Below are 27,902 nucleotides of genomic sequence, written 5' to 3'. Positions count from 1 at the left end.
TAATTTATATCAAGAAAGAAAGATGAGTGCGTTTTAAATAGAACTAAATTTCACATTTCCTTCAAGCTCTGGTATTTTATGGAGAATATTTCCAAATTAAAATATTAACTGATTTTTAGACTTGAAGGAATGTCAGTCAGACTTTTCGACCCGAAGGTCGACTTGTTTGTCAATATTAAGGGCCAAAGAGGCCGACGTTTCCAGCTGAATATTCGTTTACAGAAAAAAAACGATATAAATATTTATAATTTCTAGAGAGAGGACGGTATTTTATTAAAATAAATAGAAAATTCAACTCTAACAGTAATGGGAACATGCATTATTTTTGCAATATTTTATAGGGTTGATATATTTCAATTGAAAATATTCTCAGCTTTTGAGAGGAAATTGAAAGAAAATATTTATTTTTGTCCGCATCTAGATGATTTTGGTGCTTAAAAATACCAATTTGTTGGTTTTGGTCAAAAAAAGTTATGATTATTCATAATTGTTAACATGACAGCACTTGCTGGCCCATGTCTAGTCATTTCCCAATATCAAATAAACAATCCAAGAACCAATAAGTAGTGTTGAGATCGAATGACAAGATCATGCAGTTATTTCTGCACTCTGAAATTTTGATATGATTTAAACAATGATATTCCAGTTTCCATTACAGAACTTGGAGGACTTCTATGCTCATTTATTAAATCTGTTTTTATCATTGATTCCATGAGAAAAGATTCGCAACTAAAGACTTTTTAAACGTGAACTATGCAGCCGATACATTTCAATAAAATTGCCTGTGAAACGGGGGCCCAAAAAGAATATTTTTGGCCGGGAAGCACTAAGCCTTTATTTTACGAATAACGTGGGCGCTCAGTCCACTAAGGAGCTTAACCACCAAAAGGCAACTCCCTCTGCACCGAGAGCTTTGATTCCCTTTGAATTCAGAAAGCGGGCAAAGACGACTTCCTCTGACTAATGTGTTATTCGATGATTTTTAGATGGGCCACCCAGGAATGGACTCGCTGGAGATGATGGAACCCATCACATCCACGTCGATGACTACGTTGTCGCCGATGAGCGACGCAGGCACCAACAACAGCGGAACAAATACGACCAGCACCGGTGGCGGTGTCCACCCCCATTACCCTCATGTCAACTCCATGATGGCCTCTCACCACCACCACCCTCACCATCCACATCACCACCACCACCACCAGGTTAAAAAACAAATAATTATAAAGATTAGAGATTTTTTTTAATATTCTCAACGCCAGGAAAGGATAAAATGTTGAAAAATAAAATGACGCAACCATGCATGAGAATCTTTAAAAATTCATCTGAACTTTTTTGTGTGCAGAAAAACGGAAACAATTTTCGATGCAGAGTAATTCACACGAGCCCAAGCATATTTTAAAAGAATATTTCTACCATTTTTATTTGTACTGTATACAGGGTTAATTTTTAAGAAGTTAAATAAAAACTCGATTCAAATTCATCATCAATTACGAAATTTCAATTTTATCTGTATAGTGATTTACAAGTGGAACACTAAAAGTATTTTAATCATCATTTAGACAATTTTTGAAGGTTAAAAAATGTCCCAAAATTTGAAACTTAAATTTCTACTAACCACTCATGATAAAAAAATATTAAGGCAGATAGAAATTTTAACCCCGTGAATCTAGTCTAGTTGCAATAATGAATTATTTAATTTAGAATTACCGCAACAACTGCAAATTTTCAGCTGGCAGCAATAGCAGCGGCCGGCAACTCGGTGGGTCTGGGCCACGGTGGCGGCGCAGGCTCCGGCGTGATGGGCCAAGGGGGCGGCGGCAACTCGTCGTCCACATCGGCCGTGGCCGCCGCACACGCCGCCGCAGCTGCGGCTGCGGCCGCGCACGCAGCCGCCGCCGCGCACGCCGCGGCCACGGCGGCAATGCACGACTCGGACACAGATCCTCGCGAGCTTGAGGCGTTTGCCGAACGCTTCAAGCAGCGACGCATCAAGCTCGGCGTCACGCAGGCCGACGTCGGCAAAGCACTCGCCAACCTCAAGCTCCCGGGCGTCGGCGCCCTTTCGCAGAGCACCATCTGCAGGTGAGCATTTTGCCATCAGAGTTCGTTCGTTTCATTAACTTTTATCCAGACAATTACTTTTCATTACTTAGAAAATAAACCATTATATAGAAGTGACTTTAATTGAAACAAATTTAAAATTTATATATTTCTGCAATAGCGGAAAATAAGAATAATAGAACAATAATTTACCTCTAACCTCCGCCAAATCCTTATTTTCCGATTATAGAAACCATTGAAGAATTTATTATAAATACTTTTTTAATTGAGTCCTATTGGGATAGATTTTTACACTCTTAGGTCCACAGCGGAGATTTCATAAATATGTGGACCCTTCAAAAACATTCTTTCCAAGCAAAAAATCAAATATCATCAAGCCCAATTTCCAATGACAAATATTTTACTTGTCTAAGAAATAAATAATTAATATCTGATTAAATGAGTTTAATTGATTATCCAATTTCTGAGCAGCACTTCAATTTCTCTCACATGATACGAGGATACTATAGAGAATTATTAATAGGATCCGAAAATCATGCAATATCTTATGGTGACAGGATTTCTGACCTTTTGTCGGATTCTAACCCTTACAAGTAAAATTTACAGTTTTATTTTTAAATATTTATTTCCCTTTGTTCATCACCAAACTGACTGACCATTTTATTCAGGAGGAGCATAGCTGGCTCCCTGCAAAATTGGCATTAAAAAAAGTAATTCGGTGTTGCGAAGCTTTTTACAGAAAAATCCAGAACACAATGTTTCATGAAAACGATTGCGTCTAATTTTTGGAAATCGTATTCAATTCTCCAGGTTTGAGTCTCTCACCCTGAGCCACAACAACATGATCGCACTGAAACCAATATTGCAAGCCTGGCTAGAGGAGGCTGAAGCGCAGGCCAAAAACAAAAGGAGGGATCCTGACGCACCTTCAGTCCTTCCAGCAGGAGAGAAAAAGAGGAAAAGGACATCAATAGCGGCACCAGAAAAAAGATCGTTGGAGGCTTATTTTGCCGTGCAGGTAACAATTAATTTCTGGTAGGAATTATTTCTAGGTGAAAGTTAAACCGCGCATAAAAACCAGCGATTGTGTATAGTCAAGGTTAATCTTTAAATCAATAATTTAGGTATAACCTCATTGAAAGATTAAAAATGGACTGATAAAAATGATGAAAATAAACTCGAATCTTTTGCAGCCGAGGCCGTCAGGAGAAAAGATCGCCGCCATCGCCGAGAAACTGGACCTGAAGAAGAACGTGGTGCGTGTGTGGTTCTGCAACCAAAGGCAAAAGCAGAAGCGAATGAAGTTCGCCGCGCAACACTGACAGCACGACGGTAGCGTGTCGTCAGGCGGGGGCCGCTACCACACTCACCACCAGGGCAGCGCGCACTACCAGCAGATGACGGCCGTGATGGCCGCGGCCGCCGTGGTGGCCGCCTCCGAGCAGCACCAGCAGAACTGAGCAGTGCGGGCGGAGGGCGTGTGCGTTACGAGTCGGTGTACGTGTGATGATGATGATGATCTCACTCGGTGTCAAAAACAGCTAAAGTACTCGATCCCTTTTTAAACGAAACAATTATTCTTTTTCCGGCATCGCCTAGTCTCTCACTCGTGGAAACCCTTTTCGCAATAAAAAGACATGAAAATAACATATTTGCCGAAATGTTACAGACGAAGCTAAAGTGGGATATTATTATATTGAATAATCAATTTTAAGTCCTGACGATGGAGGTGAAACTTGAGAAGCAATCGTGGTACAATTGAGCGCTATTCAACTTGTAAAACGTCATAGTGGTTCTCTAAAGGTATCATTGTAGATTTAGGCATGCTTAGCCCGCTCTCGCTTTTGTTGCAAGGAACAGCATGATAAATTACTTACAAGCTCTTTCGACTCACTTAGGTTCTTGAACGCGTTTGAAAGTTCCTTGCAACAGAAGGGGGAACAATACTTATTTGGAGAGCGCAATAACAGATGTTTAACCGGTCTAAAAGAACCCCTGCAGCAAAGTTCAGTTAATTGATCTCAGATTTTGAATGTGAATCCGAATTAAAGCAATTCCAGAAAGTATAAATGCTCAAATTTTTGTTTTTACTCCCAAAAACAATATATCGATTGAGTTAAGGGCACCATTGTCTCCATCTTTTATTATCATGTTCAAAGTGGAGAAAAATCTTTCTGTTGAAATGTGTAAGATAATGTTTGATGTTTCAGTTCAATTATTGTGATATTTTGTCTGGTCTCAAATCAGGCTATTGTTTGTGTAACTTGGTGAAAGCTAACTTGCAAAGTGTAACATACATTAACTCTGTAGTTCTAAGGGTCAACTGTACAAATGATAACCATAGGGGTTGTGCCATTGAATTTAACTTGACATAGACAGAAATTAGCACACATGGCAAGGGTATTTACTACCCACAGTTTTACTGGCAAAATTTATAAGCAATTTGAGCTCATGACTTCAGTTTGGTCCAAAATATAGGCATCTTCTTGCTTGCAGTCGAATTATAAAATAAATCATTTAATTTCCATCAAATTTCGAACTAAAGAATCTACTGTAGAAATTCTAGCTCAATTTGTAAACTACAACTATTGTAATAAAATGCTTTTAAATTTTGAAAAAAGAGGATTATTAAGTGCCCAAATTCTGAGAATTTATTCCTAAGTTAACAGAAAGGTTATATATAAACAATGAAATCAAATACAAACAGAGTTCTCCAAGACAGCTAAGCAGAGTCCTCCGCTCTTTCAGCATGCATCAGTTGATCTCCAGCGTCACTAGATGGGACCATGTTAAGCTTCTTCGCCTCAACTTCATTGTTGTCACTCAGATCCTGGTCAACAGTTAGAGGCCGTTTAGGGACACGCCTTACCTATCACAAAACAAACCCTAATCCACTTGTTTCGACAGCAGAAGAATTATTGCACTATTTTAATCAGACGTACTAACGGATAGGTTCCTAATGATCCAACAAGACTTTAAGGCATGTAGAAAAACACAAAAGGTAATAATAGAAGTTATTAGTACTCTAAAGGTAGTGAAAAACATTCAAATAACAAACTCCAATGTCCCTATAATAGTAAATTCATGTCTACCGTTACCAACCAAAACGACCCTTGTTTAAGATAAATGTAACTTATTTTGAAAGTTTGCCAATCAAATTAAGACAGGGTAACATGGATTAAATATTTTGATTGGTTGTTACCGTTAACAAAGCATAATTCTTCAGCTGCCAAAACGTCAAAACCAGATGTTTAACTTTTTACTCGCATATCAAGCAGAATGGATAAGCATGAAAATAATTTACAAAATATTCCTGTCAGAAAATTGTGCAAGATGAGTTAAGATAAATTTTTGATTTGAACCAGAATAAGAATTTTTTGATTGTTCTGATCCATAAGTTAATACTAACTAAGCAGAAAAATCAATTACATAGTTACCTCAGTGGATGAAATAGGTGCATCAACAAGAGAGGCAGTCGAGAGAATGGTGAACGGCTGGATTCCTATCTCGTCAATTGACATGTCAGATCCATGGTGGCTTTTAATGTCAGCAGTGAGTTTGCCTACTGGAGGAGGCTCTTGGAAGGTGAAATCATCGACAACATTATGTCCCTCATTCTTAACTTCCACAAATTGGCCTGGTTCACTTTCATCAGCAGCGCCATATGTGTCCTGAACAAACTGAGTAAATAATAAGATCTGAAAGACAACAAGAGCTATACCTCAGGAGATTCATGGCAGAACGATTCCTCAACAGCATTGGCAGCAGGGGATCCAAGCATCAATGGGTTTCCAGGCATTTCTTCTTTTTCATCCATGTCCTCAACTTCTTTCCTTTCCCCAATACGACAGCATAGTTCTGCCAGTTCAGAAAGACAGCCGTGTGCGTTTGCCTCAGTAGACAAATTTGCTTCGGTATTGGTTTGCCACACAGCATCAGCAGCTGTGGCTTTATCCTCCATGGGATCTTCATTATCCTTAGTCTGATCAGAGCTAATTTCCTCATTTTTTGCTTCACATTCGGAAGCGTCACTGTCAAACTCGTCTGGAAGCTTTAAAGTAAAATCTTCCTCTTCATCTCCACTCTTGGAAATCTCAGTTCCAGCATCAATGCTCAGCACGTCTGAGTTGTTAGGTTCAACAACGGGGGAGCTAGTTTTGTTGTCAACAAACAGCATTTCATACTCAGACGAGTGGCCAGTCTCGGCACTCTTCAACTCTGGCTCCTCTGAAACTTCTTCTCGAGCGCACCCACCACCTGGAGCTTCCTCAATCTCCATCATTGTGAGCAAGTTTGGATCTTCTGGTTCACAATAAATGGGAACAGATGCTGAGCACTCCATTGTACATGTAGATTCGGAAGGAACAACAGCGTCTTCTTGCTCCTTTGCTAGCCTGTTTTGAGTTTCCTCAACTGACTCACTTTCTTTTGGTGTTTCACAGATTGCCTCTTCTTTGGCAGGTTCAACGTCAGATTTGTAGGGAGCTTGTTCAGGCGACATGAAATTGATCTCTTTTCCATCTTCCTTCTTCACAATTTCATCAGACGCAGCTTGAGATTTGCACAGAATTTCAGCACTCTCCTCGACTATGCTGCTCAACAGTTGTTGAATTTCCTCCAAAGGAACTGCAACACGACAAGACAATTGGTTTCAGTTGTTTTAACACACTCATAAATCCAGTGATACATGCTTTAGCTACATTGTTTCAAGCAAAGCTATTAAAATTACCTTGAGCCTCAGGAGAGCATAGATTTTTTCCTGTCTCCTCTAAAGCTGCAGCCACAGGGGCATCTTCTGTGCATTTCAAGTCAATCTTTTCAGGCACTATCTGCACACGCTTCTCCGTTGCTTCAGGTATGATCTTTAACTGATGGTCAGCCATCTCAAAGTCGATTTGTTTGACATCTTCGCTAGCAGTGCCAGACGTGCAAACAGCGATTTTAATCAAATCCGCAGGAGGAGCAAAGCAGCCTCTAGGCTTGAACTCTTTAGCCATGATGTTCAGCCCGCTGCTCGCAATCTTGCGCAAATCAATTCCATCCTTGAAAATGACAACATCCAGAGGGCATGTTCGTGGGGATGGGGCAAAAAAGCCATAATTTACAGAAGAATCAGAGAGCATGTCGTACAGCTTGTTCTCAACAACCTCCCCCTCAGGTACATTGATCATTTTCACAAGCTGGGACAAACGTTTGATTTTTTCTACGCTCTCAGGAATTTTCTTCAGCTGAGTCACTACAGCAGAGTTGCCATAATCAAAGAAAAGAGCTTCTGTGACGCCATCCTGCACATTGGTGATGTTGGCGCGATACCATAAGCCGTCATCGTCAAATTTGGCAACGCATGTGTCACCCACATTGAACTGTTCCAAATCAGGAAACTCATCAGCCTTGAGTAATGCTTGTGCGACGTTCACAAGATCAGCCTCGTTTTCCACGGCCTGGCAGTCAATCGCCTCAAGGGAGTCAACATTGGAAATAGACCCCAGGAAGAAAGTGCGAATCGCATCCATCCTGTTGTAGAACTTTTCTATCAGGGTCTGCCCGTCCAATTGGAAGTCAACCAGAAGGTAATCATCAGTCACAGCATCAATCTTCATGGTCAAAGCTTCGACCTTGAATAGATCTTCTTGGATCTCTTTGTCAACATTTTCAGCAACATTGGGGATGGCACACAGTGGAATGGAGCAGCACGCGGCGAATGGGGGAATTGACGACAGCTCTTTGGGCAATACAGCTGCTTCACTCACAGCAATCGAATTGCCGTAGTCAATGAGGAAACCACCAGCAGCCGGCTCAGTCTCAGTGATCGTGCAGCGGTACCACATTTGATCCTCCGGATTCCTTAAGTAAGAAAATTGAGTTTAGTGTCAAGATATCCTCTTTCGTGTTTAGTAACAAGGATTGATATTTTTAATTTTCATCTTTGATTCCAGTCGTAGATCTTGAAAATAAGTTATCATACTATAAGCCATTGAAAACAAACTGATAGTGTTAAAATCTTAAAAATTTTCTGGTTCAAAATTCTCTTCAGTAAATGCTCTTTTGTATTAATTCTGATCAAAGTGGAATTTATTTCATTCAGCATGACCATATTCTGACCCTTTTTTAACCAAACAGACAATTATAGAAAGATTTCTAAGTAATATTGACATTTATTCGTCCCATACAACTTAAGAAGCAAAGAAAATTTCGCGATTTTCCAATATTAATAATATTTAAAACTATTAACTCCTTCAAAGGAACTTCCGAGCTTTAGAAAAAAGAAACATTGAAATCTTTTTAAGCTTGAGCAGTACTTAATGTATGTGGTTAATGAGTTGTGTCAGGGGGAATCACAAGGTAATTTCCATTCCTACAGAGTAACACAAAACAAACCAAATTAACAAAAGTATCATGTCAATCATGCGAAACAAACCTGGCCAATACTAGCTTGCCACTTTCCAGTTTTTCAATGGGTTCTTTCTTGAGAAGCTGAAGTTTTGAAAGCAGCTCACTGATGCTCTTTTGATCCGCCTCCTTCTGCACATAAAATCTGTTGTTGTTTTCATAGTAAGAGGTGAACACCTTCCATTCACATTTAGGTGCTGCTTTTTCCTCTAAAATATTTTAAAACGTATGGAACCTTGGTAAAATTACAATCCAGCTGACTTACTATCACAAGCCTTGGGTTTAGGAACGGCAAAATCGAGTTGAGTCAGCAGATCTGACACTTCGTGTCCATCATCACGTTGCATACTAACTTCCAACTGACCATTTTCAAGAACATTCTCAACCATGACTTTGAAGGATGGCGGTAGTCTGAAAATATCATCAAACTGGCGGTTTGATCCAGGAACAGGCCAATTTTTCCCTTCAGCCAGCTGTACATTTGCCATCGTGCAATGGATTGCTTGCTGTGGGTACTTGGAAAGCTCTTCTGGCAATGCACTCAACTGATCACATGTTGCTATCTGAGAGTGAGAATGACAACACCTTGTCTCAACGTTGCTGTCACATATTTTGGCTCATTACCTTAAATCGCCCATAGTCAACAAGCTTTACTCTGTACTTCATAATTTTATTTTCCTCTTTGGCCGCAACAATCTGGCCTCGCAACATGTTCTGAGTGATCTCAATGTGCACCAAAGTACCAACTCCTGGATTCTCCAATGGGATTCTGACGATGTCCTTGGCTGGTTTGTCAATGTCCGCTTTTAGCATTTCACTAACATTGCTGGGTAAAATTAACTTACATTATCCAAAAAAAAATATACAAACTTTACCAGCTGGAATTTTGATGAATGTGGAAGTTGAATGGGCTCACAAACCAAGAAATAGTGGCATTTGGAATAACTGTCTTTGGCTCAAATATTTCAATAGGAATGCTTCTCAACGGAAGTAGCGACTCAGTACTTGCTCCAAAACTCATGTTGATGCATTGATCACCAAGGCTCACGATGACACTGTATTTGCCGCCAATTTTAGCTACATACGTGACCTTACCATGAAAAGAAATTGAGAGAAAAATAGGATTTGTGGGGTGGATTGTTTGATTTACCTTAACTTCCTTATCAGATATTGCATTTTCAAACTTTTCGATTTCAGCAGCATCCCATTTGGATTTGTCAACGCCTCTTAGAGTGCAGCACACACCTTGAGAGGGTAAACTTGCGTGTTCAGGCTTCATGGGTTGAATATCTGACTTTGCAGCCTTGCTGCTATTGCCATAATCAACAAAAACGACACTGAACTGGAGGTCATTCAAGTCTGTCACCTATACACAAAGAGTTGAGTGTTGAGTAACTTACATCCTAATGGTGTTTTACCAAAGCTCGGTACCACAGCCCATCAGCAGCATACTTAGCCCAGCAACCATCCCCAACCGAAAGTCCAGGCGCATCTTCCAGATTCTTGGCAAACTCAGCAGTTGTGTTAGAAGTGAGCTCATCAATTTTGTGAGCATCTTTCAATGGCTGCACAAAGAAATTAGATGGATCCGTGATGAACACGACAGTGCAAATCTCTGTTCCTCCTATTTTGGCAGTATATGGCTTAGGCTTTGGATGAGGCAAAGGAGGTGATGATGTTTTTACACCCCATTCATCTTCTTTGGAAATCTAAATGAAAAACAATTTAACATATCAACACCGTTAAGACTAGCAGCAACATTAAGAAAATTATGAAATTTAGAATCTGTTAAAAATTAACACAACACATTAGTTTAATATCAAAGCAAGATTGATTTACCACCATTCTGCTTTGCCCAGAGCTGTGATTGGAGCCTCCTTTGTTATCAACAAAGTTCCTTTGACCTGGAAAAATCAAAAGAGAAAGCAGTTATCAAATAGCTCCTTCGTAAGTGAAGAAAATTATGAGGATATGCAGGTTCTTATAGAATTGTACAAGAAAGGCGCTTTTTGATATGCAGCTATTGCAGAGGAATTTCAATGATGTGCCATAATATTTGTGTTAGCTCCATGTAATTTAAAATATTTGACATGAATAAGAATCCAAAAGCTGTAAGATAGCTAAAGATATAACTATTAACTGCCTTATTGACATTCAAGATCACAAGCAGTGATAAAATGGTATTCTAGAAAAAGCTCACCTCTGTCTCCACCAGCATGTTTCCAGTTTTGGGAGGCAGGTCCTAAGGAGTCCTTGCCATGGAAGTCAGTGCGTTTTCGGTCAGCACCACTCATACCAAAGCCATTCCCTTGCCTTTCATCTTTTCTTCCGAATGGCTTGGAATCTCCTCCTTCACGTTCTCTCCAGTTTTTATTCTCTTGGCGGGAGCCTTTGTCTTCGATCTTCGAGAAGCTTTCATTGAGAGGTCTCTGATTGGCCTCCTTCCATTTGTTGGTCATCTCCAAATTCATTTTATGGCTCTCACGTTTAGAATCCTCCAAATCTGTGTAGTCAGTCACCTTCCTCTTTCCAGACCAAGTGTCACCACTGCTGGAACTCCTTTTCAAAGGGAGGCGATCATACTGTTCCACCAACTCAACCAGGTCCTTTTTCTTGGTTTCTGGGTCACTAGTGAAAGGGTTAGAACTATCTGCAAAGTAGTTGCCACTTGGATTGTCCCAATCTCTTCGTTTCTTGTTATCTGGTGAAAATGTGACAGGTGGAGTGGGCGACAAATGGTTTTCCTTTGGTGGCTTATCCGATTGGTTGCAGTCTGCTTTGTCAAGTTTCTTGCTGTTAGCTTTGCCTCTGTTCTCGTCCAGTCTAAAATTACACATAATTAATTTATTTGAGGTTAACTTAAGCAGTAAATTGTAGAAGTGATGAAAAGCATGCAATTTAAAAATGTGAAATGTGAATTATAAATTTAAGTAATGGTTAACTTTCCACAATGATGTTTTTCTTTACCTTGGGTCCCGGTTTATTGAGCGGGGTTGCACGAACAGAGGGGGAGGAGGAACGGATACATCAGGCACTTGGAAGCTGCGCTGCGGCTCTTCTTTGTTGTTTATTTTTGTGCTTAGTATTTGCATGGTCAAGTATGCGTTGAGACTGATTTGTGAATTAATGCTCTCAACCATTTTCACATTGAGTGCTTGACAAAGATCCATCGTGGTCAGCACAGTCATGATGAAAACCTACAAAAAGTTTCTTAAGAGGAAACCCTGGGTATGTTCCGCTCCAAAATGCAAATTTTTTTCCTCATATAGAATATTTATTTTTTTCATCATTACTATGCTATTTGACATATTTAATTCCTAATTTTTAACGCATGAAACCAGCAGTTGACTTACGAATCCTCAACAAATTGAGATATATTTAAGTTTTTAATGGCTTTTAATCAATTTAGCAATATTATGGCAATGCATAAAAATTTCGTAAAATCATTATTAAATTGAATCTCTCAACTTAAAAGTTATTAACTGTCAAAATATATAAAAATTTGCAAGTATAAAAAGAGTAGAATTTTATTAGTTCAACGAATGAGTTAGTTAATAATTAAAAAAAATCGTAGAGGCGCTTGCAGCTTGCCTCTATGAAAATTCTGAGAATTTAGCAACGCCAAAAATGACTTATCAATTGATTCACCTTATTAAGGGAAACCTATTTTCCAAAATTTTCACGGTTAAAAAAAAATGGATAATAATAATTATTGATTCACAAGTTTTTCCAAGGAAAATTGTCCAGTCTTTAACTGGATAACAGGCTTCGTTGCAAAACTTGAACTGGTGGTCCAAGGAAATATCACACATTTTTGAGGAAAAAAATTCGCGTATCTAGAGCAGATTAGACGTTCCCTTGTTAGGTTCATTCTTATCCCCTTTTGTGAGGAAATTCTTTTTAAGTCGTTTAAGGGTTATAGGTAGCATTGAATAAAAATTGTCTTTGCGTTTATAACTTACAAAAAACTGAAGTGTTGCAGAAATTGATGATTAATACAATTCCCAGTATAAGATGTTACCTGCTTCATTAGTTGAATTTGCGCCATCAACTGGGCTGCCTGGATCTCAAAGCCATTTCCATCAAGAACACATTTGATAGCTTGGGCAGGGAGAGCATTGATCAGCTGACGGCTTGCAGCTCTCAATTTGGCAATGGGCACATCTTTAGTTTGTCCGCAGTCCATCAACATCACAGTGGCTTTGCTTCCACTGACGCTAGTTATCATTGCTCGATTCCATTTTTCTTCTATGTCGCAGTAAGCAAACACAGGGTGATTTGCTTTCAGGTGCCTAGCGTCTGGGATGCTTGCTTTCAGGCAGTACTCCTCAAGCTGAGCAGCAACTTTTCCCATTCTTTCCTTTTCCGTGACTAACTGAACATAGAAAGCCCATGGCAGGTTCGTCTTCTTTGTCTCAACGTGGGACACAACCACTTCGTGGTGGGTGCCAACCTCCAAAGTCATATGTTCATATTGAAGGGCTTTGCTTGTTTCTTCAATCAAAACATCAAGGACATTTCTGTTGCCAACAAACAAGTTGCAGTATTGGGTGATTGGCAGACCATCTGCAGCAGCAACTTGTAGGCGCAGCGAGCTTGATCTCTTGGAAATGGTTTCAAATTGCTCGTTGACAGCTTCCTTGTCACTGAGCAGTGGATTACGCAGCCCCGCAAGGCTAAACTTGTAAGCAAGCTGGCCGATATGGGCAAACTGATTAGGCAGGTCAAAAACTTCAGAGTACGGCACAGTTCTGGTCTGTCCCAGGTCAACAAACTGCACTGTGCACTCTTCATCACATGAGGTTACCATTGCTCTGAACACTCCAGAGTCTGCTTTTACGGCGCAAGGCAAGCCAGGGGTGATGACAGCAGGCACAGTCAACGCTGACTGATTCAGTGCATTGCAGATGTCAGAGAACATGCGTTCCTCCGTCTGGAGGTGTACGAAGAATTTGTGAGGCCCATTCTCAATGTAGATGATGGTGACAGCATGCATGCCTGGCATATTCAACACAGGTGGCGTGTTCACACCAACTTTAGGAGGGCCTAAAGTCAGATTAAATGGCATTAAATTTAGGGCTTTCTTAAAATAGCATTAAAAATTTGACTCACCCATCAAATTCTGAGCCTGATGAAGCCGTGGTCCTCCAGGTTCAACACTGCTTTGCATTCCCGCATACAAGTTCTGCGCAGCTGAAGGAAATGGGCCAGCCGAGTTTTTGTGCCGCATGCTGCTGGCAGTCGCATGCTTTGAAGCAAAACTTCCGTAGGGCCTGCTGAACACATGCTCCGCCTCAGGGACAGTAGTTGTGACAAACGGCTTTGGGGAGGTTATGTTCAGCAAGTCTGGAGATGGTGCTAGCATTGGGCTTGGCATGTTAGAGTTGCCTAGAAAATTGTAAATCAAGTATAAAAGATAATGGTCATTTCACCCTACGTACTTGCATGTCTGGCGCCACTGACACCCCAGAATTCATTTGCCTTTTTCTTCTGTTCTTTGCTGCTGATCCTTATGCCGCACCTCTCCTTCGCGCAGATATCAGCAACATTGACATCATTCAAGTGCAGCACCACAAACTCTCTCTTGCAAGCAGTGAATGAGACTACGACTTTTATGTCTGCATGCTTCATAGTCAGCAAATTTTTGATACGCTCAACCTTGTCAGGTATCCATCCTTGATTGCAACTGATGCCATCGATATAATACACCTTGTGCTGGGCAGGAGCCTTGATGGATGTGCTGCTGTGAAACGCGCTGTTTATCTCTCTCAAGTTGCTTAGAGGCACCGACATTTCAGTGCCAAACTCCATCATCCTCACGAGGATACCAGGCAAGTAATCAGTATGGTCCATCACCTTGATCATATTTTAAAATCAATCATTAGCGTTATTGAGTTTAAACGAACAATATTCAATACCTCACAGCGGTACCAACTGCCTTCTCCTTTGGTTTTGCACAGCAACATTTTGCCTCTGTATAGGTTTTCATGTTCAACTTTGTTTTCTTCTGATAGTTCTAATTTTTCTCCCAGCATTTTTATAATGTTCTGAATTTGCATCATGGATGAAACGTTGTATCCCCGAATCTTTAGAAATGGGCCATCGGGCTCTAAGGCTAAAATGCGGTCAAGCATTCTGTCGCAATCCGCCATCGCAAGGCTTGGACTGGAAATCATAACACATTAGTAAGTAGTGCGGTCACAACAAATTTTATTTCAATCTTAACCAAGTGGAAAACTAGATTGTGCTGTTCATTATTGATTTGATACTTATTTAGTTGTGAATATATTTAAATTAAATTTGATCAAAAACAATAGTTTATTATTCCAGATGGTATTTAACAAGACCGTGCAGCATGCATCAAAAGCGATATTTTATTTCTCAATAGCTTAAATCCTTACAAGGTTATCAATTCTGAGATTGAGTTAGAAAAAGAGAACGGAACCTTGTTTTAGCAAAGATGATTATTTATAGTAAGAGTACAATCTTTAACCATCACTTATATATGTATGGTATATACTCACACTTTTCGCTCAACTCACACTTCTACCTAGGATAGGGAATTATCATTGATTCTTCCCATCAGAGCGAGAAGTGTGAGTGATTGGAAAGCTTGAGTCCCCCATATCAACACGCCATTAAGAATCATAATATTGTATAAAATATGTAAATATTTAACTTTTCGCAACGAATTTTATGTAGTTTCCGCTACCCACGCTTTTAAATGCGATTCTCACTAGAAATTACGAGGTTCAAACTGGCGGAAACTGTTATTTTTATTCCAGCTGGATGAGTTGAAATAGGCGCGTGTGATGTATGTACCCCAAGCGTAGGAGGTCGAGCTAATTCGGATTCACTTACTATTTTTCACAAAATTAGATATCTTCTACTGTGAAAAAAATTATAATTTAGATAAATAATGTACCCTGAAATACACTTTTCGCCAGTTCTTAAGAGAATCATACATACATAAACTATTATTATGTGTTACGATACATAAAAGTGTGGGTGGCGAAACATATAAGTCGCAATTAAAAGTACATATTTATGTATGTAAGTATAATAATAAAACGAATAAAACAAATAATATGATTAAATGTAATGTTTCCATTAATGTATGTAAGTATCATAGATTGATAGATACATATAATTATGTTTCAATTTACAAAATTATTAACATACATACCTGCTCCTCGCAGATTCAGCAGTCAGAAAAATTCCTCGATTTATGTGTCCAGTTTATTTCGCTTCCCTGTCAGCTTGTCTGTTTGTGAGGCAGAAAGAAAGGTATGATAATTGTGTTCATAAGTGTCTATGGGTGAGTCTGAGATAGGCTTGTCACCTCATACATGTGTCACCTCAATTTTAAGCTGCAAAATGAGAGTGAGGAGACACACATAGACGTGACAACAGACTCACCCTGTGGTGTCATACTCTAGGTGCTGGTCTTCTAGGTCTGATTTGGCGGTTTGGCCTGAATGGCCTGCACCTGCAGTCTGATTGTGTTTGGACTTAAAGTTAAAGAAACTAGTGAACACTGCAAGTGCAAAACTTTACCAAACAGGCACCGAAGCAGAAGCACGAGTTGCGGGAGCTGCCAATCGCTGCTCACTCACAATCAGTTCTCAGCGCTTTCTTGTCAGAACCTGTTGGAATGTGAACTATGGAATGAGCAGAGCAGACCGACTAAACTGAGACGACTGAGTGAGTCGAACACCAGGAACCAGGACTAACCGACAACCAACAATCTGGCGTGTTAACTTTTGTAACGGCTGTACCACCCATGCGACCAGCGCTGCCACAGACAGAAGAGACAATGACACGACTAACTAAATTTTGCACCCGTACTAACATAAGGAATAGGGATAAGGAATGAGAGCATGCAGACTGCGGAGTGAGGTGTCAACGTCAACTTGACAATTTTTGAAATGCCACCGCCGTCCGCTACTTTTTTGTGTTTTGTGCTGCAGGTTGCAGGGAACAAATATCCCAAATAATTTATCTTATTTCATACATTTTTTGATATATTTTATCTGGCCATTTGGATCGTGCAAAGATTATGACCTTTATAAGCCCCATTTTCCATACTCATTGATATTTTTGCATTATTTCCAACTCTGCAGATGAATAAAAAAATGATTGATTTATGCCGAAATGAGCGTGAAATTATCAGGGCAGAGAAGCATATTATGAAGAGAGATATACAACAGACTGGTTTAAACTCTCCAATAGTTTTATTACAGGTTTTAGCAATGTGATATTGAACTATTGACAAATAGAAAAAAATGTATTTTGAAAATATTCAGATGTGTTCTTTTGTAGATTCCTTCCTGATAGATTCCCAGACGCTATTTTGCTGAAAGTTCCTCCATCTTATATTTTGCAGTTTTTAAATCTGAAAAATTTGTTATGGTTTCATTTTAATTTTCATTAGGGAAGAAATCTCAGTGTTTGAACTGCGATTACTAAGAAATTATTTTACCTTTTAATAAGGAATCAAGCTGAGACTGAGATAACGTGAAGACAGCCTCCTTCTCTGTAAGGTCACTGTCCAAATAGCTCAATTTAACCGTGTTGACCAGCAGTGTGCCTTCATTATTTGGCAAAGTTATCGATTCTTTTGAACAAGTTGCGTTCTTCAAAGAAGAAACTAAAAATATCTTAGATTTAGTCATTGATTAAAAATGACGCAGAAATTTCTTACGTCTAAGCGAAGACTCGCTTAAATATTTTGAGAGTGATGCAGTATTGTCCGTGTGAGATTTTGCCAATGCTGCGGCCAGCTCTCGCGGAAGGCCGAGCTGTTGCAATTCGCTGTCAAGCGACGAAGAATCCACGCTGTAACGAGAGGCCGACCGTAAAATGAAGCCGAGAGCAGCCAGTGCTCCTTGCAGATCTGGCTCATCTGAGTGAGAGAAATAAAAACAAACCAGTGAGGTGGTGACAGAGTAAAAATGATTTAAATATAATTCAGAACACAACTATTGCAAGGGTTGCAAATTTATCTTGATAAAAAATTACGGTCGCATTCGAAGAGGTAAGAGGTACGCACAGACTGTAGGTAAAACAAACTCACCGAATTTTGCATCCGATGTAAGCTTCTTAGCCTTGTCATACTGCAAAAATAAGAATCATTTTTCATGTTCAGGAATTTCAAGGCCTCTTTTTAAATAATCAACGTCACTGTCACCCTTATCCTTCCCAAAGCAAAACAGGTCGCTACCTCAGCGACTCCGTGCAATTCCCTCTAATTTACTATTCCCAAGAAAGATTTCGCACAGTGGAAAATTAAATTTCCCCTTGTCCGCTGCCTTTTTGTGAGTGCGCAAGACAAAACGAGCAGCTATATCGTGTTTTCCTCTGCGAATGAGAGAAAAGTACGGAAAAGAAACTGCAGTGCTATTTAATATAAAAGTCACGTTAGCTATTTTTGTCATAATTTGCTAAAGTGTTGTGATGAAAAGTCTGGGCGTAGAGGGGAAATGTAATTAGACGCGGCTTGCTCGAGTGTGCCGAGTTAGCAAATATACACACTCGTGCCGGTTCATTCTATTTTTCAGCCCACTCACATTTGCCGGCAACAAGTACAAAAAACGGCACGCAGTGCACAGTATCAAAGCATCTTAATGGAGCGTACGAGAATTAAATTTGGCTCACATAATGGCATCATAGGTCATCAAACAATTTCCTCACTACACTAAGGGGCTGAAAAAGCACCCTCTCTGGCGCTCCTTGGCAAAGGCGGACAAACAAGAAAGAGAGGCAAGGGTCGTGTTTTCTCTGACCCTCTGTTTGGTAAATAAAAATAATTGCAAGGATGCACTCACATCTAGCTCGTGACCCAGCAAGGAAGCCATCACCACCTGGCACAGCAACTTCATCTTAATGGATGTCTTGTAGGAAGTGCGTTTTATTAGTTTCATATATGCAACAAGTCCAAAACCAACTCACTAATCTCGACATGGTGATGATTTCCGATAAGACCCAATCGGGACAGTCGAGATCACCGCAAAACCTGAACCTCTGCAACAGAATAGTTTTTCAGATTTGAAATAATTTTGAGAGTTTAAAAAAAGGATATCTAATTTTAAGGGTTAGTGATAAAACAGCGTTATTTTTAAAGCAAATTTGTTTTTTAGTACGTCTTTTATAAGAAACTGTACGTCCCCTAATTTTTCTGCACTCTAGTGCATGATCACCTAAAATTGGAGTACACTCATGTGTGTTTAATAAAGATTTAATTCAAAATTGAATCGTACAGATTGATTGTGCGGAGGAATTCACTTTTTTCTAGTAAAAATGAGTTACTTTCATAAAAATATACTGTTAAAGCTGTAATTCGAGGAATAAAAATTAAAAAATTAGACGTGCGCACATGTTTTTGATAATCATTGAAGCCTCAGAAAATTGGTAATTCACGCGAAATCACAACTTATGAAATGATCCTAATTAAAGAAAATATGCCACTTTTAAGAGAGTGAGATGAACAAATCAAACTAATCATAAAATAACTTGTATAATTATATTCATGGAAGCTGCAAGAGCAAGTAAACACTGTTGCAAGATTGTGTTTGAACCCTGATAATTTTACATGTCAAGCATTAAATTAAAAACTGACTTACCATTGTATTGCTTCTCCTTCTGCTAACGAATCTGAAACAACAATAAACTGAATGAATTTAATGTTCAAGACGTTGACGGACGTGCGTGTCAAGCATTTAGCTGACAGCGAGTTTTATGAGCCAGAAATTTCATTTTATGAAGCGTAAAATGGGGGCGCGAGCAAAATATTATATTTTGTCACTTATATTAAAGAAAATTATCCTCCTTTTACACGACGAATATATTTTTCACGCGAAAATAATTTTTCAACAACTTCCAACAAACGAGGTGGAAATATATATAGGAACGTAAAAAAATGTCATGCAGTAACTTTTAGTTTATAAAGGCAAAAATTCGCCAGCGGGAACGGGGAGAGCACTATATATTACCATAAAAAACATGGACCAATTAGCCGTACTAATTAAGCGGCGGCAATTTTGTGCTCATAAAACGTATGGAACATACTCAGAGAAAGACATGAATTGTGCGCAGCGCATTGTTTAAGTGTGGTAGGGATCCCAAGGGAAATTTTTGCTATGGTTTGTCAACATGAGCTCTGTGTGGGCGCGTGTTGACACAACCAGCCAGACATTAATCTTTTGCCCTCAGAATCAGCAAAAGGTGATCGCATTACAACACTTTCAACCTTGTGGTTCAAATTTTTTGCTGCTTACTGCCATATTCTTTAATTTTTACGGCAGCTCGCAGAGAGGAACCGGACATGAAATAATTGGTGTGCAAACAACAAGAATGCCTCTCCATTAACAGTGAAGTGGGGTCACCATCAACCTCCGTAATCCAATTTGCCTGTGACGCGTCTCACTTGTTGCCCACGAGCGAGCAGGAAAAGACGGGAGACAATCGCTGGATTGGATTTTAAATTTTCACCTTGGCGAGAGTCGCAAGAAATATGGAACGAATAAAAGGAAAGTTGGCAGACGACGATTTAATCAGAAAAAGTGCCACTTTGAAAAGGGCTGTCAAGCTGTGCTGGAACAACGGCCGAGTCCCTAACTCCCAGGTTTAATTGTGAGTCGCCATGGGGTGACCGCTACGTGGGCGCTCGTTCTTATAATCTATTTAGAATGTCTTGGGAATGGAAAAGAAGGAAAAACACAACAAAGACACACCTCGCCTCGGCACTGGTTTATAAAGCAGATTTTCGCTAGGCTATTTTGCGCATACCAATACTGACCGCGACACAGGAAACATCTACTCGGAGGCACAAGGGATAATCAGGGTAATTCTTGGAGTCTTTTGTATAAGCCTTATTTTCAAGATTTGCACCGTACTGCGTAGAAGTTTTTCGGCTGCAGTATAACGTGTTTCCCCCCGAATATATTTGTGCTATAATCGCATTATTTATTTCCAACAATTGGAGGAAAATTGGAATGGGTTGTTAAAATTGAACCGAAAATTTTTGAAAACATTTACACTATTTTACGGCGTGATTTTAGATGCACGAATGCCTGATTATCCTGAGCATACTAGCCTGCAGTAGTGCGGTCTTTGCAAACTCCTCAAACAAAACTCATCACTGCTGTGCGCTGATACAACAAGTAAGTAGTCATTTATTCCCATATATTATAAAACTTAAAAAAAAAGATTTTTGCAGTTTGAAATGAAACTCGAAAGTTTTCCTAGAGTATCATTTTTCACTGCAGATGCCTACATTTTTAGGAGAAAAGACTTTATTTTTTTCTTCCAAATGTTCTTGGCGTAGCTCTTTTGGTTTGCATGGTTTTCTATTAAACTAGGAAAACAATGATTTTATAAGTTATTTTTTTTAAATTTATTAAAGCAAATCACACTTTTTAAATATTTCAGGTCGATGCCAAAGCAAACGTGTCGAAGGCAATGAGTCAGCCCCAGGGTATGCCAGAAAGGACGCGACGTTCGATTGGTGGAGATCGCGACACTCGAGCCAAGTTTACTAAAGCTCTCTTTGACACCAGCTCCAAAGAATTTTTACCAGCCAGAGGTAGGCAAAAAATTACCCAATAGTAGTATTTTAGGATGTCAAGGATGACAAGGCATTTTATCCCTGAAATTCCCATGGCAACTAGCCTCATGTCATGAGTCCTGATGAACCACAATAGGTTCTAGCTATAGCTAAAACTCTCCAACCCCTCGGATTAGTGTAAATAGTTATTTGGAAAAATTCACGATATTTTTATCTACATTCCAATTAGTTCAAATGATGTCATGGATTCCAATTAAAGCTCGTTGAACCCGTATTGAAGTATTTTCGATTGATCATCATGTAACGTTATCCGGGGCAACAAGTCACCGTACCTTTTAGTGGCTCAAGGACATTCAGAACTAATTTTGAAAAAGTCTGCAATCACCTTAACAGGCTTCAAATTTTGGCCGAAAACGTAAAACAAAATGAATAAGATGGTTTGCAGCTTCGATTTTTTTTTAATTAAATTTTGATTAGTTAAAATTTGGGGGGTTTGCACTCATTTTATTTGGATTTTATAAAAAAGCCCTTTTCCGGAATTAAAAAAAACTGACAAAGCATTCTCAACATACGATCCCATTAAAAGTATTAATTTATGGAAATATGTGTTGATTTTGTTTGATGTCTGCAATCAAACTCAAGAGCGTATACGATTTTTTTGTGAATTTATATTATTTATAATTGGCAGAGTGCTATAAAATGACAACTTTGCGCTATAAAGAGATAAATTCATTTTCAGGCAGGCGCTCCAAATTTCAAAAACTGAAAGAAATGAGTTCTGCTGAAAATCCATTTTGGGCTGCCAGAGGACGGCGAGCATTTGATTCATCCAACGAAGACCCATTTTGGGCGGCAAGAGGCAAAAAGCTATTGGAGAGCTCGATAGAGAGCACAGATCCTTTCTGGGCCGCGCGTGGAAAGAAGTTGATTGACAGCTCTGACGAAAAGGACGACCCGTTCTGGGCCGCTAGAGGCAAGAAATTACTCGCGGTGGTTTCAGCTGAAGAACCATTTTGGGCCGCTCGAGGCAAGAAACTGTCTTTACAATCGTCGTCTGTTGAGGAAGACCCATTTTGGGCTGCACGGGGCAAAAAGTTGGAATCGTCAGGCGAGAACCCCTTCTGGGCTGCCAGGGGGAAAAAGTTATTGTTTCAGTCGTCAGCTGAAGAGCCTTTTTGGGCTGCCAGAGGAAAGAGAGGGCTAAAGATCCCGGCCGAAAATCCATTTTGGGCCGCCCGCGGCAAAAAGAGGCTGGAGTCAGCGTCGGCGGAAAATCCTTTCTACGCTGCAAGGGGCCGCCGGTCCGGACGGAGCAAGGAAGCGCCCCCCGATTCCAAAGAGGACCCGTTTTACGCACCCAGGGGAAAGAGGAACGCTCCCAAGGTTATTGACGCTTCCAAGGAACTGGCAGGAATCCTGAAGCCGAGAGCCAATCGACAACCTGGCGATGAATTTTGGCCCGCTAGAGGTAAGCGCCTTTTAGCGTCAAGCGCCAATAATTTGCAGAGCTTCTGGCTCAACGCAGCAAAGAAAGATAGCAGCAGCAACCCTTTGGCTGAACTGGACGAGGAAGGAGATTTCTGGGCACGTGTGTTCGGCTTAGATGAGGATTCTGACGTCAACGTATCAGACGTGGTTGCTCAAATTTTGGGCATCCGCACCAACACGCAAAAGATTAAGAAAGAGATGGGAAGGGAAGCGCCTGTCAACCCATGGTATTCAACTGACTTTTGGGCCACTAGGGGATGAGCAGTTGTTGCAAACGCCACTTTATGTAATTACATGCTGCTGGACGCTACGTTGCACATGTTGACACTTTGGTTGATGATGAGATTGGGAATCAATAAAAACAACCCAACCTGAGCTCTTCTGCGTTTCTATCAAATTTTCGAAAATTAATAAAACCAGTAACTACTCTTACTTGAATGAAAACAAAAACAAAATAAATCAATCATAATTTAGACACTGTTAAAAAATAAATCTTCTGGTATAAAAGCTCTTTTAAATATTTTTAAAGCTGTGCGCAATATTTTAACTCGTACAAATACAACGATGCATGAGGGTTAACACACCAAACGAGGTAAAAAAATAAACGAGTGAATCATTGAGCATGTAAAATAAAAAAAATAAGAACAAATAGGTATTAACCATAAACAAATACTGTTTACACTTGAAAAATAATTAATTTTAAAAAAGAGATGCATTTACTTTGTGTGAAACATCTTTATCAAATGATTTTCTGTTCTGAAAAAAATGAAAAAAATTGTTAATAGTAAAAATGCGCTTATTCAAACTTTTAATTTGTGGTACTACTCAGCGCTGAATCAATAAGGTTTTGCGGATATGAGTGCAAACCATAGTAAAGCCATTAGAAATGATCTATTTTTATAATATATTCGTGCTCTTTATGGAAATATTTAGTAGTTTTTTCCAAGTAATGATTTTTTTCGTTAAATGTAACGTGAAAATTGTAGCACTATTGACAATTTAAAGTAAACGCAACTTACCATGCCAATGCAGCTATCTAAAGTAAGTAAAGATTTTACCGCGAGGACGAAAACTAAAATTGGCTCGTCCCATGTAACGCACACAGGTGGCAGCTAAAGAACGACGACTGCTACCTGTAGCACAAACGGCCTCATTTCAGAAGCTGGCTCAACCGCCTCATGCAAAAAGTACTACTAGACCAACAATGTGCCGATGTGTAGTGGAGCAAATCGCACATTTGAAAACAAGATCGCTCACATACAAATGTTGTGCATTTACGCGGTGATGCGAACACATAAATGAAAAGTGATGCGCCTTGGCTCGAGCGAGTGCGCGCGGACAGCGGGGGTGTAAATGTAGAGTAGGAGCAGCCCCTTTTTGAAAGATGCCAGCCATGATAGGGCCGCGTTACGTCAGCCGGCTGATGGGTGCACCCAGTTTAGCGGTTCTCGGGCACAGATATAAAGACAGGATGACAAGTCCAATGGTCCTCATCATGCTGCTGGCGAACAACCGGAGAGCACACTCACACAGAAACAAGCGTTTTGGCACTTCCGGTAAGTTATTCAACTTTTACCACAATTCTCTTTGTACCCTGAAGTTAAAATTGGGATTAGTTGGAAAAGGAACTGAAAGCCGGACAGACGAAGTGCCGTAATCAGGATGGTTTAGGCCTAATGAAATTTATTAGTTGATTTCATATTTTTAATGTAACTTTTCAGTCAGAGAACCGTCGGTATCTTCTATTTTTACACTCTAGCGCAACATTTAAACATCACAGTCTATTCCTTGAATTGCTTCTTTCCTGCCATCATCTCATACTCGTCCCCGTACTGAGGAAATGATTCCATGCCTTTGATCGCTTGGGTTGGCGCTCCAGACGGGGTTTTTGTCTCGAGGGCGGCTGCATTTTTCTTCTTTTGCAGCATGAGCGCGTAACTAGCTTTAATTTCGTCCTCAGTAGGAGGTTCCGCCCTTCGATTTCTCAGCCACGCTTCCCATTCTGCAGGAATTTCCTGCTGGAAGTCATCCTTGGTGGCAGGGTCAAACCACCTGGACAGAAAATTTTCCAGAATTAGGCTGACTTTTTGCGATATATTATACAATACCCTAATGAGTTTCATGCTTTGGTTTGCAAATTTAAAAAGCTGTCAGGAGATTATGATAAATTCAGGAAAAGATAATTTCAAATGCAATTGAAAACAAACGATTTGGTTAGACGGCCAGTTGGAAAAAATGTGCACAGAGAATTAAAACCGACCGGTTTTAAACATCTTTGCACAATATTTTTTTAATCTTTTACAACCCGCCGTACAATTAAATAGAAAACTTACAATCCATTTGATATTTTCTTGTCCATATTGAGAAAACATCTTAGAAACTATTCCTTTCAGAAACTCATACCACGTATTGTCTTTAAAAGATGAATTGGAATTTTTAACTTTAATTTCAACAAGTAGAGCAGACGAATAATTCCGTGTTGCATACAATTTTAAAAATGTATTCACGGGCTTAAAAATCTTGATGGTATATTTTAATTAAGCACCTGGATGGTCTCCTCTTTCCGCCCTGAGGATCGGCAGGAATCTCGAAATACTTGTTGCCCAAAAAGTCTGTCGAGACGAGTTTGCCGCTCGGCTTCTGAAGCACTTTGAACGAGTTGATGAAGTTTTTCAAAATGGTTCCAATTATGCTCCGCTGCGCCATTTCGGTCCACCTGCGATTGCGAAAAGGGTTTCTGGTCATGAAATGTGGCTCGACGGGCGAGTGGGTTTTGGTTAGTGGGTGTCATAGTAATCAATCTTAACGCACGCGATGTTTAATGACAAGCGCGCGGCGGTTTGCTTAGCGGATTATTGGACAATGAAGTTAATAATCTTCGGATAAACAACAGCAATATCGGCACTGACGTAAAATGACCGCCGTATTTTGTGGCCTATCAACGCGGCCCGTTGTGCACAATTTGCCGAGGCGACGTTTGTCAAAATCGCTCTGCAAGATTGATCTTTTCCTAAGGAATTCCACCTTGTCAATTGAAAACGCGACTAAAATGAAACGTGTTGCGGCTTCACTTTGTTCCTCAAGTTTTAATGAGCGTCCGAAGTTAATTAAAACTTGTTGCAGGGATGATGTTCAGCGCCTGTTATGCGCTGAGCACAATGTTGGGACTGATGGTGCTTACTCCCCCTGGTGTTCTGGCCGACCCAGACTGGCCGGTTACAGCAATTCCTAACTTGCCCAACTTGGAAGTAATATGCGAAGGTTAGTGGTTTCTGATGTTAATATTAAACTTCTACTGGAAGAGTGCCTTCTAATTTTTATCATTCAGATACAATAATTTGTAATTCCGTGTATCCTTAAGCACACCCCATTACAAAAAGGAACTAATATATTTTCATGGTTTCTTTTTAGCATAAGTCCAAATCATTTTAGTACTGAATAATATTCTATATGTACAAAAAATCCCTTGGTCGCGCATTCCATTCTGCCCAACAAATTATTGGTGGGGCAGTTAAAGATGGCAAAATATTCAAATAGTCTGATGATCAAAAATTATTTAACCCAATCATCTTCATCATTTCTCAATAATATAAAAGAGTGTCCCAAAATACAACGACCGTTTTGCTTATCAAGAGTTAGATCATAAAAATATGCTGGAATACTTTAAAATTTCAAATCACTTTTTTACTTTAGAGCCATTCACTTGGTTGGAATTTTTACACGAAGAATGCATGTTGATTTGAATAAATAACAGATTTCCCCTCATTGTAATCAGCCGACTTCAGACATCTTGACCAAGGTCCCGTCTAGCCCTGCAGGCCTTTTGTTCTTGAAAGCCAAAGGTGGCATTCGTGACATCCTTCATGAAATAGGACTGCAGATAGTAGCCGAAACCTTGGTCGAGAACAAACATCGAGGATTCTGTTTCTTTTTAAAATCAGGAATACATATTGTAACTAAAATTTGCAATAATTACCCGATATTATTTTAAATGAGCCTTTGTCGTTACAAAAAATCATTTAATGATATTCCACAATACCTCTGATTGGAAAATCAAACTCTTAAGGTTGTATGAAAACCACGCCAAAGCTAATTTCATAGAAAATATATTCCCGGATAAAATATTATTTTATCAAAACCTATCCACGATTTAATTATTTTTATTTTATAAATTATTCACGAAACATTTTTACAAAAATTCCCACTTCGAACAATACAATTTTTTTGCAGTGCATTCGAAAATACTAACAGCTTAAAAAGAAAATCGTTTGAATTGATATTTTCTAATTTTTCCAAAGGGCTGGACTGTCTGGAAGACTACGAAGACTATCCCTGCTCGATAAACCCGGACCTGTGTCAACAAGACCCCCCTGAGAGCAAAAGAGGTTCTGCGTTCTCCGCGTGGGGAGGCAAGCGTGTGCCCTTCTCAACGTGGGGCGGCAAAAGGGGCCCGTTCTCCAGCTGGGGCGGCAAGAGGGTTCCGTTCTCCTCATGGGGCGGCAAGAGAAGCCCCAGCGGTGGCAACTTCAACGCCTGGGGTGGCAAGAGGGTGCCCTTCTCTGCGTGGGGTGGAAAGAGGTCTGGAGGCTTCTCCTCGTGGGGCGGCAAGCGGGGCGGCGAGGAGCAGATATTCTCGGCGTGGGGCGGCAAGAGGGACCCCGCCAGGGACAAGAGGGCCTCCTCGGGAAAGAGGAATCCGGAAGTGGGGCCGGCACTGTTGAACGAGAAGGGGCTGACCATTCGACGCGGGTCCGTCGACTTTTTCCCGTGGGGCGGAAAGAGGGCCGCGGGCACCCAGTGAGGCCCTCCCACATGACGACGATCTGTACTTTCGTTCTGAGTTGAAATCTAATGGTAGTTGAGTAATAATGCAATGAGGATGGCTGGATTTTACTTTCAATGGGTCCTCTAATGAGCACATAAACGCACGAGCATAGCAATTATCTACTGCGCATTGTATTGAATCTCGCTGTATGTAACACACACGAATAAATAAAGAAATGCTGTCTGGAACGAGAGTTTGTTGTCAATCAGTGCCTTTGATTTAGTTCTGTCCCATGTTTAATTGCCTGATCGGTGATCGGTTTACGTAATACAGTTCGTGAAACGAAAACGCAATTTATTAACGGAGTGGCATCTTGAATAATCCAATTTGTCAAGTGTAAAAAGGTTGAACTCACCTAAAAAGAGTGACAGCCAATGAACAGTTTGTGCGAGTCTCGATTCGCACGACTATTTCTTCTTCAGGATTCTTAGTTTCAATATGATTATTAAATCTGGTCAGCAGCAGTCAGCAGACTTTGAAATAATTTATTTTGACCACATTAAGGTCGAAAATGTAAACACACAAGGTTGCCACCCTTGATATATTATAAATTAAAGACCAAACCAGACC

At 40.0% G+C, this 27,902-nt stretch overlaps 5 protein-coding genes across 11 annotated transcripts in view; 3 read left to right on the top strand and 2 right to left on the bottom strand.

Moving 5' to 3' along the window:
- The window catches only part of LOC135947949 (inhibitory POU protein-like), a 40,507-nt gene extending 36,373 nt beyond the window's left edge, over positions 1 to 4,134 (top strand). The window contains exons 4-7 of the mRNA XM_065496957.1: positions 987 to 1,205; positions 1,733 to 2,085; positions 2,875 to 3,082; positions 3,258 to 4,134. Coding sequence (XP_065353029.1) covers positions 987 to 1,205; positions 1,733 to 2,085; positions 2,875 to 3,082; positions 3,258 to 3,386 — 909 coding nt within the window. The 3' untranslated portion in view covers positions 3,387 to 4,134. The remainder of the gene's footprint in view (positions 1 to 986; positions 1,206 to 1,732; positions 2,086 to 2,874; positions 3,083 to 3,257) is intronic.
- A 555-nt stretch (positions 4,135 to 4,689) lies between these two features.
- Positions 4,690 to 15,991, bottom strand: LOC135947945 (maternal protein tudor-like). Of its 5 annotated transcripts, none has more exons than XM_065496950.1 (19): positions 15,889 to 15,990; positions 15,641 to 15,718; positions 14,373 to 14,619; positions 13,896 to 14,310; positions 13,567 to 13,842; positions 12,476 to 13,500; positions 11,422 to 11,651; positions 10,655 to 11,277; positions 10,294 to 10,358; positions 9,873 to 10,163; positions 9,605 to 9,820; positions 9,330 to 9,544; positions 9,079 to 9,280; positions 8,720 to 9,017; positions 8,483 to 8,663; positions 6,794 to 7,908; positions 5,786 to 6,690; positions 5,502 to 5,744; positions 4,690 to 4,894 (listed from the first exon to the last, which is right to left on the bottom strand). In XM_065496950.1, the coding sequence occupies exons 3-19, from the start codon at positions 14,604 to 14,606 to the stop codon at positions 4,787 to 4,789; spliced, it is 6,642 nt and encodes a 2,213-aa protein (XP_065353022.1). In that variant the 5' UTR covers positions 14,607 to 14,619; positions 15,641 to 15,718; positions 15,889 to 15,990; the 3' UTR covers positions 4,690 to 4,786. The 5 variants fall into 5 exon arrangements, with proteins under 5 accessions (XP_065353022.1, XP_065353019.1, XP_065353020.1 ...); XM_065496947.1 differs by having other exon boundaries at positions 4,690 to 4,933; positions 15,889 to 15,971; XM_065496948.1 differs by having other exon boundaries at positions 4,690 to 4,933; positions 5,502 to 5,735; positions 15,889 to 15,969.
- A 675-nt stretch (positions 15,992 to 16,666) lies between these two features.
- Positions 16,667 to 27,845, bottom strand: LOC135945237 (COMM domain-containing protein 4-like). 2 transcript variants are annotated; one of them, XM_065492800.1, is made up of 8 exons: positions 27,688 to 27,843; positions 19,077 to 19,107; positions 18,406 to 18,477; positions 18,282 to 18,347; positions 17,531 to 17,570; positions 17,159 to 17,359; positions 16,937 to 17,104; positions 16,667 to 16,849 (listed from the first exon to the last, which is right to left on the bottom strand). In XM_065492800.1, the coding sequence occupies exons 2-8, from the start codon at positions 19,077 to 19,079 to the stop codon at positions 16,803 to 16,805; spliced, it is 597 nt and encodes a 198-aa protein (XP_065348872.1). In that variant the 5' UTR covers positions 19,080 to 19,107; positions 27,688 to 27,843; the 3' UTR covers positions 16,667 to 16,802. The 2 variants fall into 2 exon arrangements, with proteins under 2 accessions (XP_065348872.1, XP_065348879.1); XM_065492807.1 differs by lacking the exons at positions 16,667 to 16,849; positions 16,937 to 17,104; positions 17,159 to 17,359; ... (2 more) ...; positions 18,406 to 18,477; positions 19,077 to 19,107 and adding exons at positions 24,198 to 24,559; positions 25,053 to 25,223 and having other exon boundaries at positions 27,688 to 27,845.
- On the top strand, positions 19,756 to 22,882 carry natalisin. Of its 2 annotated transcripts, XM_065492775.1 has the most exons (5): positions 19,757 to 20,296; positions 20,514 to 20,615; positions 20,884 to 21,037; positions 21,759 to 22,487; positions 22,545 to 22,882. In XM_065492775.1, the coding sequence occupies exons 2-5, from the start codon at positions 20,514 to 20,516 to the stop codon at positions 22,766 to 22,768; spliced, it is 1,209 nt and encodes a 402-aa protein (XP_065348847.1). In that variant the 5' UTR covers positions 19,757 to 20,296; the 3' UTR covers positions 22,769 to 22,882. The 2 variants fall into 2 exon arrangements, with proteins under 2 accessions (XP_065348836.1, XP_065348847.1); XM_065492764.1 differs by having other exon boundaries at positions 19,756 to 20,296; positions 21,759 to 22,882.
- LOC135945230 (uncharacterized) lies at positions 23,948 to 27,537 on the top strand. Its single transcript, XM_065492789.1, has 3 exons — positions 23,948 to 24,063; positions 25,631 to 25,768; positions 26,806 to 27,537. Exons 1-3 carry the CDS (start codon positions 23,979 to 23,981, stop codon positions 27,306 to 27,308), a joined length of 726 nt encoding a protein of 241 aa, XP_065348861.1. The 5' UTR covers positions 23,948 to 23,978; the 3' UTR covers positions 27,309 to 27,537.
- Positions 27,846 to 27,902: the final 57 nt, after the last annotated feature.

The sequence above is a fragment of the Cloeon dipterum genome, chromosome 1 (assembly GCF_949628265.1).
Source record: "Cloeon dipterum chromosome 1, ieCloDipt1.1, whole genome shotgun sequence".
Taxonomy (NCBI): domain Eukaryota; kingdom Metazoa; phylum Arthropoda; class Insecta; order Ephemeroptera; family Baetidae; genus Cloeon; species Cloeon dipterum.
The sequence above is the reverse complement of the archived record's forward strand: the minus strand, read 5'-3'. Positions and strand labels throughout refer to the sequence as shown.